Source organism: Dermacentor albipictus, chromosome 1 (genome assembly GCF_038994185.2).
Source record: "Dermacentor albipictus isolate Rhodes 1998 colony chromosome 1, USDA_Dalb.pri_finalv2, whole genome shotgun sequence".
Lineage (NCBI taxonomy): Eukaryota > Metazoa > Arthropoda > Arachnida > Ixodida > Ixodidae > Dermacentor > Dermacentor albipictus.
The window spans coordinates 346,657,602-346,670,716 of NC_091821.1; the positions used below are offsets into that span (position 1 = coordinate 346,657,602).

General features: G+C 51.4%; 2 protein-coding genes across 2 annotated transcripts in view; one reads left to right on the plus strand and one right to left on the minus strand.

Moving 5' to 3' along the window:
- Positions 1-10,824, minus strand: part of LOC135919406 (chitinase-3-like protein 1) — a 53,271-nt gene extending 42,447 nt beyond the window's left edge. The window contains exon 1 of the mRNA XM_065453326.1: positions 10,693-10,824. Coding sequence (XP_065309398.1) covers positions 10,693-10,723 — 31 coding nt within the window. The 5' untranslated portion in view covers positions 10,724-10,824. The remainder of the gene's footprint in view (positions 1-10,692) is intronic.
- Positions 1-13,115, plus strand: part of LOC135919293 (uncharacterized) — a 60,737-nt gene that overhangs the window by 16,622 nt on the left and 31,000 nt on the right. Inside the window, exon 4 of the mRNA XM_065453067.2 lies at positions 10,717-10,948. Coding sequence (XP_065309139.1) covers positions 10,717-10,948 — 232 coding nt within the window. The remainder of the gene's footprint in view (positions 1-10,716; positions 10,949-13,115) is intronic.

Genomic DNA, 13,115 nt, shown 5'->3' on the forward strand with positions numbered 1-13,115 from the left:
CGGCCTGCCGTACAGGTATGGTCGGAACTTGCTGATGGCCCATATGACAGCCAAACACTCCTTTTCCGTCGCAGAGTAATTTGTTTCAGCTTTCGAGAGAGTGCGGCTAGCATACGCTATGACTTTCTCTTCCCCATTTTGCCACTGAACTAAAACCGCGCCGAGACCGAGATTGCTTGCATCTGTGTGGACTTCTGTGTCCTCTGTCTCGTCGAAGTGGGCGAGGATCGGTGGGGCTTGCAATCGTTCCTTTAGTTCATTGAAAGCAACCTCTTGTTCAGCATGCCACATGAAGGGTACGTCTTCTTTAGTCAGTTTCGTCAGAGGTTCGGCAATTTTCGAGAAGTTTTCTACAAATCGCCTGTAATAAGCGCATAGTCCCGAAAATTGCCGTACCGTCTTCTTGTTTGTAGGCTTTGGAAATCGTGCAACGGCAGCAGTCTTGTCGGGATCCGGAGCAGTACCTTGCGCGCTAATTACGTGACCCAGGAAACGAAGTTCTTGAAATCCAAACTGGCACTTTTCCGGTTTAATGGTTAAGCCTGCCGAGCGGATGGCTTGAAGCACTAAACGCAGCCTCTGGACATGCTGGTCGAATGTTGCAGAAAATACCACTACGCCGTCTAGGTAAACTAAGCATGACTGCCATTTAAGACCCGAGAGGACACTGTCCATCATGCGCTGGAATGTCGCCGGCGCACAGCAGAGGCCGAATGGAAGCGCTTTGAACTCATACAGGCCATCTGGGGTTACGAAAGCAGTTTTTTCACGGTCTCTTTCGTCTACTTCAATTTGCCAATATCCGCTCTTGAGATCTAATGAAGAGAAAAATTTTGCATGTCGTAGGCGATCCAACGTGTCATCAATGCGGGGAAGGGGGTATACATCCCGCCTGGTCACACTGTTCAATTTCCGGTAATCAACACGGAATCTCAATGTATTGTCCTTCTTTCTCACAAGGACTACCGGCGACGCCCACGGGCTGTTTGATGGCTGAATGACATCGTCCTCAAGCATCTCTTGCACCTGACTCTTTATGATCTCTCGTTCAACCGGTGACACTCGGTACGGATGTTGGTATACTGGCCTGGTCGCTTCGTCTGTTATTATACGGTGTTTAACAATTGGTGTGCGCCGTACCTTTGACGAGGTGGAGAAACATTCTGCGAATTCATTTATAAGGTCCTCCATCATTTCTTTCTGGGCTGGCGTCAGGCTTTGGTTGATCGCAACTGATGCTACGGCGTCATGCATAGTTTGGACAGCAGGTGGCCTTGACGCTAAGCTACATACATCTGTGACCGCAGTAGCGCTGTGCAGGAAGGCGATGGCTGTGTTCTTTGCGACGTGCTGAAATTCACTTCCGAAGTTCGTCAACAATACATCAGCACACCCATCACGTAGTTGAACAATTCCTCGCGCTACGCAAATGCCTTTTTTCAACAGTAGCTCGACGTTGGCCTCCGCTATACCTTCCGAGTCGTCGAATGCTTCGTTGCTTACGCGAACCAGCATGCTGCATCGTGGTGGCACGGTTATGTCATCGTCGGTAATCCGCAAGGCAACGTGTTCTAGCTCCTCCGACTCTCGCATGTCTATAGCCTGCTTCGTAGAAAGTGACACGCTAGAATTCTGCAGGTTGATTATGGCACCATTTGTTAGGAGAAAGTCCATTCCGAGTATTACATCCTTGGAACATTCTGGCAGCACGACAAAATCAGCGACGTAAGAAAAACCCCGAATTCCGATTCTCGCTGTACATCTACCCAGGGGCGTAATGAGGTGCCCACCAGCCGTACGTATCTGGGGTCCACTCCATGGCATCAAAACTTTTTTCAGTTCCTTGGTGAGTGCATATCTTACGACGGAATAATCGGCACCTGTGTCAACTAATGCACTCAATTCATGACCGTCTATTGTAATGCGCAAGTCCGAAGAAATTCTCTGTTCACTTATCTTATTCATCCGCTTCTGTTTGTCGCGGCTGCTCGGTAAACTTGACGGAGGATCTTGGCTTTTTCGAACGTCAGCGGCCTCGCCTCCACAGGTCGCTCGCTTCAGTTTTCCGGACGTGGGCTCAGTGAACGACGCCTTGGTGAAATCGAGGATGGCCGTGGACTTGGTGATCGGTAGCGTGCAGACGTTGATGATCGGGGCTGGTGTTGGTATCTAGCAGCCGGATCTTGTTGTCGGGTCAAGTAGTCCTGAATTTCGGTGGGTCTTTCGCCATTACGGGGGCAAGGCGCATTTATCGTAAAGCCGCGAAGACCTGCTCTGCGATATGGGCACATTCTGTATAGGTGTCCGGCTTCCCCGCAGTGGAAACAGAGTGGTGTCCGGTCGGGTGCACGCCACACGTCACTTTTTCGTGGCCTCAGCTCTGCTAGAAGGGGTCCACTGCGCAGAGTCGGCTGGCGGCTGCTGGGAGTCGCGAATGGAGAACAATGCCCGGTCGGTTGGCATAACACATCAGCGTACGTTGGCACGCGACGTACGGGAGGTGGTTGGTCATGATGAACAGGTGCTTCCTCACGTCCTGGCTGCAGAATGGCGTGGCGAACTTCATCTCGAATGACGGCGGCGAGAGTTGAGACTGTCGGCGTGGCTTCCGGTAGCTGCAGCTTTCGAAGCTCCTCCTTTACGATTGATCTCACCAGTTCTCTTAGTGCTTCGGTGTTACTGCCTGGGCCTGCTGACAGGATATCGGCCGGTGCGCTGGTGACATCACGATTGTAGTGATGGGCACGCTGCTGAAGTGCCTTCTCTATGGTCGTCGCTTCGGTGCGAAACTCAGCAACACTGTGTGGTGGGTTGCGGACGAGTCCTGCAAACAGCTCCTGCTTAACGCCACGCATCAGATGGCGTAATTTCTTCTCTTCGGTCATGTTTGGATCCGCGCGCGTGAGGAGACGGGACATATCCTCGATATACATGCCGACACTTTCGTTAGTGCGCTGGTTTCTGGCTTGCAGAGCGTGCTCTGCCTTCTCTCGCCGATCGGTGCTGGCATACGTGGCAAGCAGCTGTCGCCGAAATTCTTCCCAAGAAGATAGTGTCGCTTCATGATTGACGTACCACGTCCTCGCTGACTCTTCTAACGCGAAGTACACGTTGCGAAGCTTCCGCGTCTCGTCCCAGCCGTTGAAATCTGCCACTCGCTCGAACTGCTCTAACCAGTCTTCCACATCTTCGAACGTATCGCCGTGGAAGGACTCGGGCGTGCGTGGTGGGTACACGATGAGCTGGGATGATGTCACTGGGCTGGTCATGGTTGCACCGTCGCTGGTAACTGTTGCCCGCACTGCTGCAGCAACAGGAAGCGGTCCGAACTCGGGTGGGTCTCCTCGGATGCGGCGGCTTGTGCGCTGGTGTACTGGAGTCAGTTCCCTGGGTTCCAATCGCTGAGGGTCGGGGCTCCGTTCTCTTACGTACTGGGGACTTCCAATCATACCCAGCACCTCCACCAGAAATGTAGCACTCTTCAATGAAGCACACTAAACACACTGGTTTATTGTGGGCGAACTTGTGCCCGGAAACTCAATATTAAGCATTCACACACTTTTTAAAAGAGGAGTTAACAGCAGCCTATTCCACAGTCAACCGCGTCTCTCCGCCGAACGCACTTCTCACGCGCCCCGAAGGCCAAGAGCCACGCCGTGGCTTCTCATTGGACGGCAGACTCGGGCGCTGCCGTGAGCGCGTGCACGGGAGACACGCGCTGTATCGCCACGCGCGAGGCGTTGCTGGCGCTCTTCTAATGGCGATGCGACGAGTAATGGGCTTTAGCGATGAGACGCTTGCAAAGGTGCCTCACGAGAGTGCTCGTACCTGGCATGTGGAGAGCTCTCTGCGGCATTAGTCCCCCTCCGAAAACGCATCGTCCCGATGCGCATGAAACAAATTTATCTATAGATGTGTTTTCATTGCCTGTCGTAGTAAGGCTTCATGCGGACTACGTGTACGACCTCCGCATGGATGTGCCGCTTTGATCGCTCTTGCTCATGAGGGATGACTTCGTAATTCAGGTCACCTACTCGGCGAATAACTTCGTAAGGTCCAAAGTATCGGCGAAGGAGTTTTTCACTTAGTCCGCGACGACGCACTGGTGTCCATACCCACACTTTGTCGCCCGGGTGGTACTCAACTTCTCTGCGGCGCAGGTTGTAATAGCTTGCGTCCTTACGTTGTTGCTGGCGGATACGGAACCGTGCCAACTGCCGGGCTTCTTCGGCTCGTTGTAGGAAGTCGTTGACGTCGTACGGGTTGTTGTTTTCATCATCTACCGGCAACATAGCATCCAGTGTGGTTGTTACTGTGCGGCCATAGACCAGTTGAAAGGGAGTGACCTGGGTTGTCTCCTGTACTGCCGTATTATAGGCGAAAGTGGCGTAAGGCAAGATTGCGTCCCATGTCTTATGTTCGAGGTCGACATACATGGACAACATATCGGCCAGGCTTCGGTTTAGACGTTCCGTCAGGCCGTTTGTTTGGGGATGGTATGCAGTGCTTTTTCTGTGACTGGTGTGAGTCATCTTCATCAAACATTGCATCAAATCAGCTGTGAAGGCCGCTCCTCGATCGGTAATCACGACCATTGGTGCACCATGTCGCAGTACTATGTTACAAACGAAGAAATTTGCAACTTCAACTGCCGTTCCTCGCTCAAGGCAGCCAGTTTCAGCATATCGTGTTAAATAGTCCGTCGCTACTACGATCCATCTCTTCCCTGACGATGATGTTGGGAACGGGCCAAGAAGATCCATTCCAACTTGTTGAAATGGAGTCTTTGGTGGGTCTATGGGCTTAAGAAGTCCGGCCGGTTTCACGGGTGGTGTTTTGCGCCTTTGACATTCGCGACATGTCTTCACGTAATGCTGCACCGACGCTAACAATTTAGGCCAGAAGTATATGAGACGAATTCTGGCGAACGTCCGGCTGACACCTAAGTGACCCGACGATGGTTCATCATGGCAAGCTTCCAAAATTTCTGGTCGCATGGCTGACGGTACGACGAGTAAGAATTTTTCCTGGTTGCGTTCAAAGTTTCTCTTGTAGAGCGCATTATCTCGGAGACAAAATGACGATAAACCTCTCATAAACATGCGTGGGACTTGGACGTCGTATCCTTCGAGGTGTTTGATGAGTGGCAGCAATTCTGTGTCGGCCCGTTGACGCTCGGCGATTTCCGAAGCTGTCATCGCTGTAAGAAACGGGAAATCCTCTTCTACTGAAGGAGTCGACTCCACTGGTGAGCGGGACAAGCAGTCAGCATTGTTATGTTTTCTTCCAGACCTGTACACGACAGTAATGTCGTATTCTTGGAGCCTGAGGCTCCACCTCGCAAGTCGTCCAGATGGGTCTTTTAGGTTTGCCAGCCAGCAAAGAGAATGGTGATCGCTGACTGCACGGAACGGCCTGCCGTACAGGTATGGTCGGAACTTGCTGATGGCCCATATGACAGCCAAACACTCCTTTTCCGTCGCAGAGTAATTTGTTTCAGCTTTCGAGAGAGTGCGGCTAGCATACGCTATGACTTTCTCTTCCCCATTTTGCCACTGAACTAAAACCGCGCCGAGACCGAGATTGCTTGCATCTGTGTGGACTTCTGTGTCCGCTGTCTCGTCGAAGTGGGCGAGGATCGGTGGGGCTTGCAATCGTTCCTTTAGTTCATTGAAAGCAACCTCTTGTTCAGCATGCCACATGAAGGGTACGTCTTCTTTAGTCAGTTTCGTCAGAGGTTCGGCAATTTTCGAGAAGTTTTCTACAAATCGCCTGTAATAAGCGCATAGTCCCGAAAATTGCCGTACCGTCTTCTTGTTTGTAGGCTTTGGAAATCGTGCAACGGCAGCAGTCTTGTCGGGATCCGGAGCAGTACCTTGCGCGCTAATTACGTGACCCAGGAAACGAAGTTCTTGAAATCCAAACTGGCACTTTTCCGGTTTAATGGTTAAGCCTGCCGAGCGGATGGCTTGAAGCACTAAACGCAGCCTCTGGACATGCTGGTCGAATGTTGCAGAAAATACCACTACGCCGTCTAGGTAAACTAAGCATGACTGCCATTTAAGACCCGAGAGGACACTGTCCATCATGCGCTGGAATGTCGCCGGCGCACAGCAGAGGCCGAATGGAAGCGCTTTGAACTCATACAGGCCATCTGGGGTTACGAAAGCAGTTTTTTCACGGTCTCTTTCGTCTACTTCAATTTGCCAATATCCGCTCTTGAGATCTAATGAAGAGAAAAATTTTGCATGTCGTAGGCGATCCAACGTGTCATCAATGCGGGGAAGGGGGTATACATCCCGCCTGGTCACACTGTTCAATTTCCGGTAATCAACACGGAATCTCAATGTATTGTCCTTCTTTCTCACAAGGACTACCGGCGACGCCCACGGGCTGTTTGATGGCTGAATGACATCGTCCTCAAGCATCTCTTGCACCTGACTCTTTATGATCTCTCGTTCAACCGGTGACACTCGGTACGGATGTTGGTATACTGGCCTGGTCGCTTCGTCTGTTATTATACGGTGTTTAACAATTGGTGTGCGCCGTACCTTTGACGAGGTGGAGAAACATTCTGCGAATTCATTTATAAGGTCCTCCATCATTTCTTTCTGGGCTGGCGTCAGGCTTTGGTTGATCGCAACTGATGCTACGGCGTCATGCATAGTTTGGACAGCAGGTGGCCTTGACGCTAAGCTACATACATCTGTGACCGCAGTAGCGCTGTGCAGGAAGGCGATGGCTGTGTTCTTTGCGACGTGCTGAAATTCACTTCCGAAGTTCGTCAACAATACATCAGCACACCCATCACGTAGTTGAACAATTCCTCGCGCTACGCAAATGCCTTTTTTCAACAGTAGCTCGACGTTGGCCTCCGCTATACCTTCCGAGTCGTCGAATGCTTCGTTGCTTACGCGAACCAGCATGCTGCATCGTGGTGGCACGGTTATGTCATCGTCGGTAATCCGCAAGGCAACGTGTTCTAGCTCCTCCGACTCTCGCATGTCTATAGCCTGCTTCGTAGAAAATGACACGCTAGAATTCTGCAGGTTGATTATGGCACCATTTGTTAGGAGAAAGTCCATTCCGAGTATTACATCCTTGGAACATTCTGGCAGCACGACAAAATCAGCGACGTAAGAAAAACCCCGAATTCCGATTCTCGCTGTACATCTACCCAGGGGCGTAATGAGGTGCCCACCAGCCGTACGTATCTGGGGTCCACTCCATGGCATCAAAACTTTTTTCAGTTCCTTGGTGAGTGCATATCTTACGACGGAATAATCGGCACCTGTGTCAACTAATGCACTCAATTCATGACCGTCTATTGTAATGCGCAAGTCCGAAGAAATTCTCTGTTCACTTATCTTATTCATCCGCTTCTGTTTGTCGCGGCTGCTCGGTAAACTTGACGGAGGATCTTGGCTTTTTCGAACGTCAGCGGCCTCGCCTCCACAGGTCGCTCGCTTCAGTTTTCCGGACGTGGGCTCAGTGAACGACGCCTTGGTGAAATCGAGGATGGCCGTGGACTTGGTGATCGGTAGCGTGCAGACGTTGATGATCGGGGCTGGTGTTGGTATCTAGCAGCCGGATCTTGTTGTCGGGTCAAGTAGTCCTGAATTTCGGTGGGTCTTTCGCCATTACGGTGGCAAGGCGCATTTATCGTAAAGCCGCGAAGACCTGCTCTGCGATATGGGCACATTCTGTATAGGTGTCCGGCTTCCCCGCAGTGGAAACAGAGTGGTGTCCGGTCGGGTGCACGCCACACGTCACTTTTTCGTGGCCTCAGCTCTGCTAGAAGGGGTCCACTGCGCAGAGTCGGCTGGCGGCTGCTGGGAGTCGCGAATGGAGAACAATGCCCGGTCGGTTGGCATAACACATCAGCGTACGTTGGCACGCGACGTACGGGAGGTGGTTGGTCATGATGAACAGGTGCTTCCTCACGTCCTGGCTGCAGAATGGCGTGGCGAACTTCATCTCGAATGACGGCGGCGAGAGTTGAGACTGTCGGCGTGGCTTCCGGTAGCTGCAGCTTTCGAAGCTCCTCCTTTACGATTGATCTCACCAGTTCTCTTAGTGCTTCGGTGTTACTGCCTGGGCCTGCTGACAGGATATCGGCCGGTGCGCTGGTGACATCACGATTGTAGTGATGGGCACGCTGCTGAAGTGCCTTCTCTATGGTCGTCGCTTCGGTGCGAAACTCAGCAACACTGTGTGGTGGGTTGCGGACGAGTCCTGCAAACAGCTCCTGCTTAACGCCACGCATCAGATGGCGTAATTTCTTCTCTTCGGTCATGTTTGGATCCGCGCGCGTGAGGAGACGGGACATATCCTCGATATACATGCCGACACTTTCGTTAGTGCGCTGGTTTCTGGCTTGCAGAGCGTGCTCTGCCTTCTCTCGCCGATCGGTGCTGGCATACGTGGCAAGCAGCTGTCGCCGAAATTCTTCCCAAGAAGATAGTGTCGCTTCATGATTGACGTACCACGTCCTCGCTGACTCTTCTAACGCGAAGTACACGTTGCGAAGCTTCCGCGTCTCGTCCCAGCCGTTGAAATCTGCCACTCGCTCGAACTGCTCTAACCAGTCTTCCACATCTTCGAACGTATCGCCGTGGAAGGACTCGGGCGTGCGTGGTGGGTACACGATGAGCTGGGATGATGTCACTGGGCTGGTCATGGTTGCACCGTCGCTGGTAACTGTTGCCCGCACTGCTGCAGCAACAGGAAGCGGTCCGAACTCGGGTGGGTCTCCTCGGATGCGGCGGCTTGTGCGCTGGTGTACTGGAGTCAGTTCCCTGGGTTCCAATCGCTGAGGGTCGGGGCTCCGTTCTCTTACGTACTGGGGACTTCCAATCATACCCAGCACCTCCACCAGAAATGTAGCACTCTTCAATGAAGCACACTAAACACACTGGTTTATTGTGGGCGAACTTGTGCCCGGAAACTCAATATTAAGCATTCACACACTTTTTAAAAGAGGAGTTAACAGCAGCCTATTCCACAGTCAACCGCGTCTCTCCGCCGAACGCACTTCTCACGCGCCCCGAAGGCCAAGAGCCACGCCGTGGCTTCTCATTGGACGGCAGACTCGGGCGCTGCCGTGAGCGCGTGCACGGGAGACACGCGCTGTATCGCCACGCGCGAGGCGTTGCTGGCGCTCTTCTAATGGCGATGCGACGAGTAATGGGCTTTAGCGATGAGACGCTTGCAAAGGTGCCTCACGAGAGTGCTCGTACCTGGCATGTGGAGAGCTCTCTGCGGCAATATAGCCTTATTACAGGGCTATATTGTCTCCGTAGCCACCGAATAACAGACCCAGGCGGCTGACAGCGTACTTCATTTCGTATCTGTATAATAGCACGCAATCTGCCCTCTGGTGTGCACGCGGCCTTGCTGCGTTTGCAGGCCACACATTTAACGCTATTTTCTGCTCTTGTTCAAGAAATTCTGTCAACAACCCCTGCACAAATAAACAAATATATCCTATTGTACTAAAATACTTATTAAGTAAATAAATAAATAAATAAATAAATAAATTGTCAATATTGTTCGCGCTTGTCAACCGGCTGGCCCAACCGCCCTTGGCAACGAAGGAAATGCGATAATGTACGCGGTCTTCGTTGCATGCACATTGCGCCACGTTGCCCGAAGCACGTGTACTTTGAGCATTATTAAACACATGCGAGTATCACGCACACATCTTCACCCGGAACAATATCCAAAAGCGAAACAAAGCTAACTGAATGGTCACGTTCGGTGAAAGGTGGTCGCGTAAAAGTGACCACTAATCAAAAAAGGAGAAAGCCACGCTGGGCGATTTATTGCTCGTTCAGATAGTCCTCTTCCGCTTGTCCCACGCCGTTCTTGCGCTGACACTATGCGTGACTCGAGAGGAGCGTTACGCACATACTCAGAACAGCAGAGAATATACACGAGCAAGTAAGTATACGTACACGACGCAACTGCGCCGTATATTGCGCTGTTTTCAGAATGGAAAGCACAGCCATCAAGCCCACAAGCCAACGCCTTACTGAGTTTTCGCTCGTAATATCTCGCGGGTGTGGAATGTGAACAATAAAATTCAAACAGTGCTAGACGACAGGACCAGAAAGAGGAGGAGACAAAACCTCCTCTTTCTGGTCCCGTCGTCTAGCGCTGTTTGAATTTTCTTGTTACCATGGAACACCAACTCGCCCAATCCGCTGCCCTTCTGTGGAATGTGACAAACGCTGATTCATCCCGTTTCATTCGTTGCCGATGGATGCATAGCACGAATTGACGCGCGCCCTTGGCGTGGCAGCAGCGAGCCTGCTCACCAAAACTTCCGGTCGCGTGTACTGTCACCGTATTATGTCAGGAAAAAGACCCGTCGGTTCAATATACGAGTCGATTCTTTCTGCGCTTTCAAACAAGACAAATGCGCATTATGCGATTCGTGCATCGAGCGCATATATTTATACTTTCCCGTGTCACACATGTGCGGCGACATTTAGTCGTAAGCTTGCGGTTAGCTGCATGCGAGCAAAACTGTTAAAAAAATCTGCGAGCTTCAGCTTTGCCTCACTACACTGAGGCTCGCCCATAGTCTTTCTTGCGCGGCATATATACACTTCCGTGGCGAAAATCGGAAGCTCGTTAGGATCTCTGTTCGTAAACAACAAAGTCGTCGAAAGAAATGGCGTCGCTGACCATGTGTGCTCGTCGTTGCTTCAGCGTCCATGGACGTTGCGCTGGCCGCGACCACGCCCCTGGCAGCCGTGTTCGACTCGGCCGGTGTACGCGGCAGCCTCGACGTGGAGCCCCTGGCGGCCGCGGCGCACGGCGTCTCGGTGCGCGCCTCGCTGGTGGGCGGCCAGCCGCGCGAGACGTTCCGCTGGGCGGTGCACCGGCTGCCGCCCCGGCACGACTCCTGCGCGCCGTGCGCCTACGACTGGATCGGCGAGCCGTGAGTGTCGGCCATCGAGCGCACCCCCCCCCCCCCCCCGCCCCGGTGTATGTAGCGTTTGCGCCGAGATGTGAGCGCGGCGATGCACAAACGCAATAAGCGCACGGCAGTGGCTGCAGCGCGGACCGCGTGGCAGAAGCTGTTCTTATATTGTGATAGCAATTACATGGACACCATACGGTCGAATTTTCGCCGTCGCCGTCGCCGTGAGGCTCCGCATATACTTAGGTAAATGTACGTTACATGCTTATCCACGCCGTATGTGCAGGTTGTATTTATTGACAGGCTATTCGTTCACCAATGCTGCTCGTACCGGGTCTCACGTTCCTGACTGAATGGTTCCTCAGAATTTTGAGAATGGAAGCACGCAGACAAAACCCAAAACATTATATTGTCGCTACGTCAAACACAGGGGTCTTAGAGCACTACTGGGGAGGCACAACGGCATGTCGCTGTTGTTGTTGTTGTTGTTGTCCTTAGTGGCCGTGGCACGCTTTTTAATACTGAGCGCAACCGCGAATTCGTCTTCTTCTACACTGCGCCTTGGTAACAACGCTCGTGCGTACTCGCATTGTCCTCTTCTTCATCGGAGTACGGGCGCGGCTATGTTCACAGAGCATGCCTTTTATTTCAAATCTTCTCAAACTAACAAATATTAAAAGTAAAACAATATCAGTGCTCAAACCCCGAAGTGATGTCATTTTATTAGTGCGGCTTATCACGGGCTGCCCATAGTGCCGTCTGTGCGTTGTCATTACAAGTCCTATATACACGGCGTGTATTAAGTTTTAAGGGTGCCAGAAATTTTGGCGCATACGCGTCTATCGGACCCCCGTATAGTTAGAACACCAACCGAGAAGAGGGACAAACACGGTACGACTCCTAAAAGAAGAGGAGACAACGAATCATCGACGAATGTCGTAGAGAAAAGGAGGGAGGGAGGGAGCAAGGATAGGAAACGCAGGGAGGTCAACCAGACGAGTATCCGGTTCGCTGTAGCTTTTGTATATATGCCCCTATGCAGAATATGGCAGTGGAATTGCGGGGGGTACAATAACAAACGTTCCATCATCCAGCAATACCTTAGGTCACTTCAGTCTAAACCGGATATTATCGCACTTCAAGAGACAGGATATGGATATGTCACACTCACTGGATACAGAGCCATAGAGTGTCAAACGTTCGGTAGGGGCCTGTACGTGCTTGTAAATAAGCAGCTTACACACATCCCACATGAATTAGGCGTCATAGACAAAAACCTAGAGTACCTCATGGTTGAGGTTGTAGTACCAACTTCACACAAAAATCAAAGGAACAATAGCTTATTCGTACTCAACATTTACAGTAATCCGAAACACCAGAAACAACACTTCAAGAGATTATTCGAAAAGGCTACTAATTTAGCTGGAAGTAGACCTCTGATTATATTAGGAGACTTCAATGCAGCCCACGAGCTATGGGGCTACGTTACGACGAATGCCAAGGGCAGGAATCTGTGGAATCACGCGGATGAGCTAGACCTGGTCTTAGTCACAGATAAGACACATCCTACAAGGCTTGGCAATTCTGTCTGCAGAGACACCACACCTGACCTTACGTTCATTAAGAACACAGAGCATGTTTCATGGACTAATACAAACATGAATTTTGGCAGCGATCATTACGTAATAGAAGTCACACTGGAAGTTGAGAAAGGCCGAACTCGAGAATTCGAGGTCGTAGATTGGGACCTTTTTCGTAAATTAAGAGCCCAAAGCGGAAAAGAAACCACCAAACTCAATCTCAGAGACTGGTGTGAGGGCATCAGAAGGGACATCAAAACAGCGTCCAAAAGAATTGTTGCAGATACTAATGTAGAGGCAATGGACTCGAAACTTGCCCACTTAATAGAAGCCAAGGAAGCCATAACCCGAAGGTGGCGGGCACAAAGGCTAAATCGTAGGCTCAGAAAAAGAATCGCAGAACTTAACAAACAAATCGAACAATACTGTAACACCCTCTGCCAGCAACAGTGGGACGAGTTTTGTGAGTCAATCGATGGGCAAATCAGGAACGGCAAGGCGTGGAAATTGATCAAGCATCTGCTGGATGAAAAAGGCACTAAAGCCAACCAAAGACACAGCCTTGCCCGAGCCATACACGTAGCCCTTAGGGATCAGCCCATCGA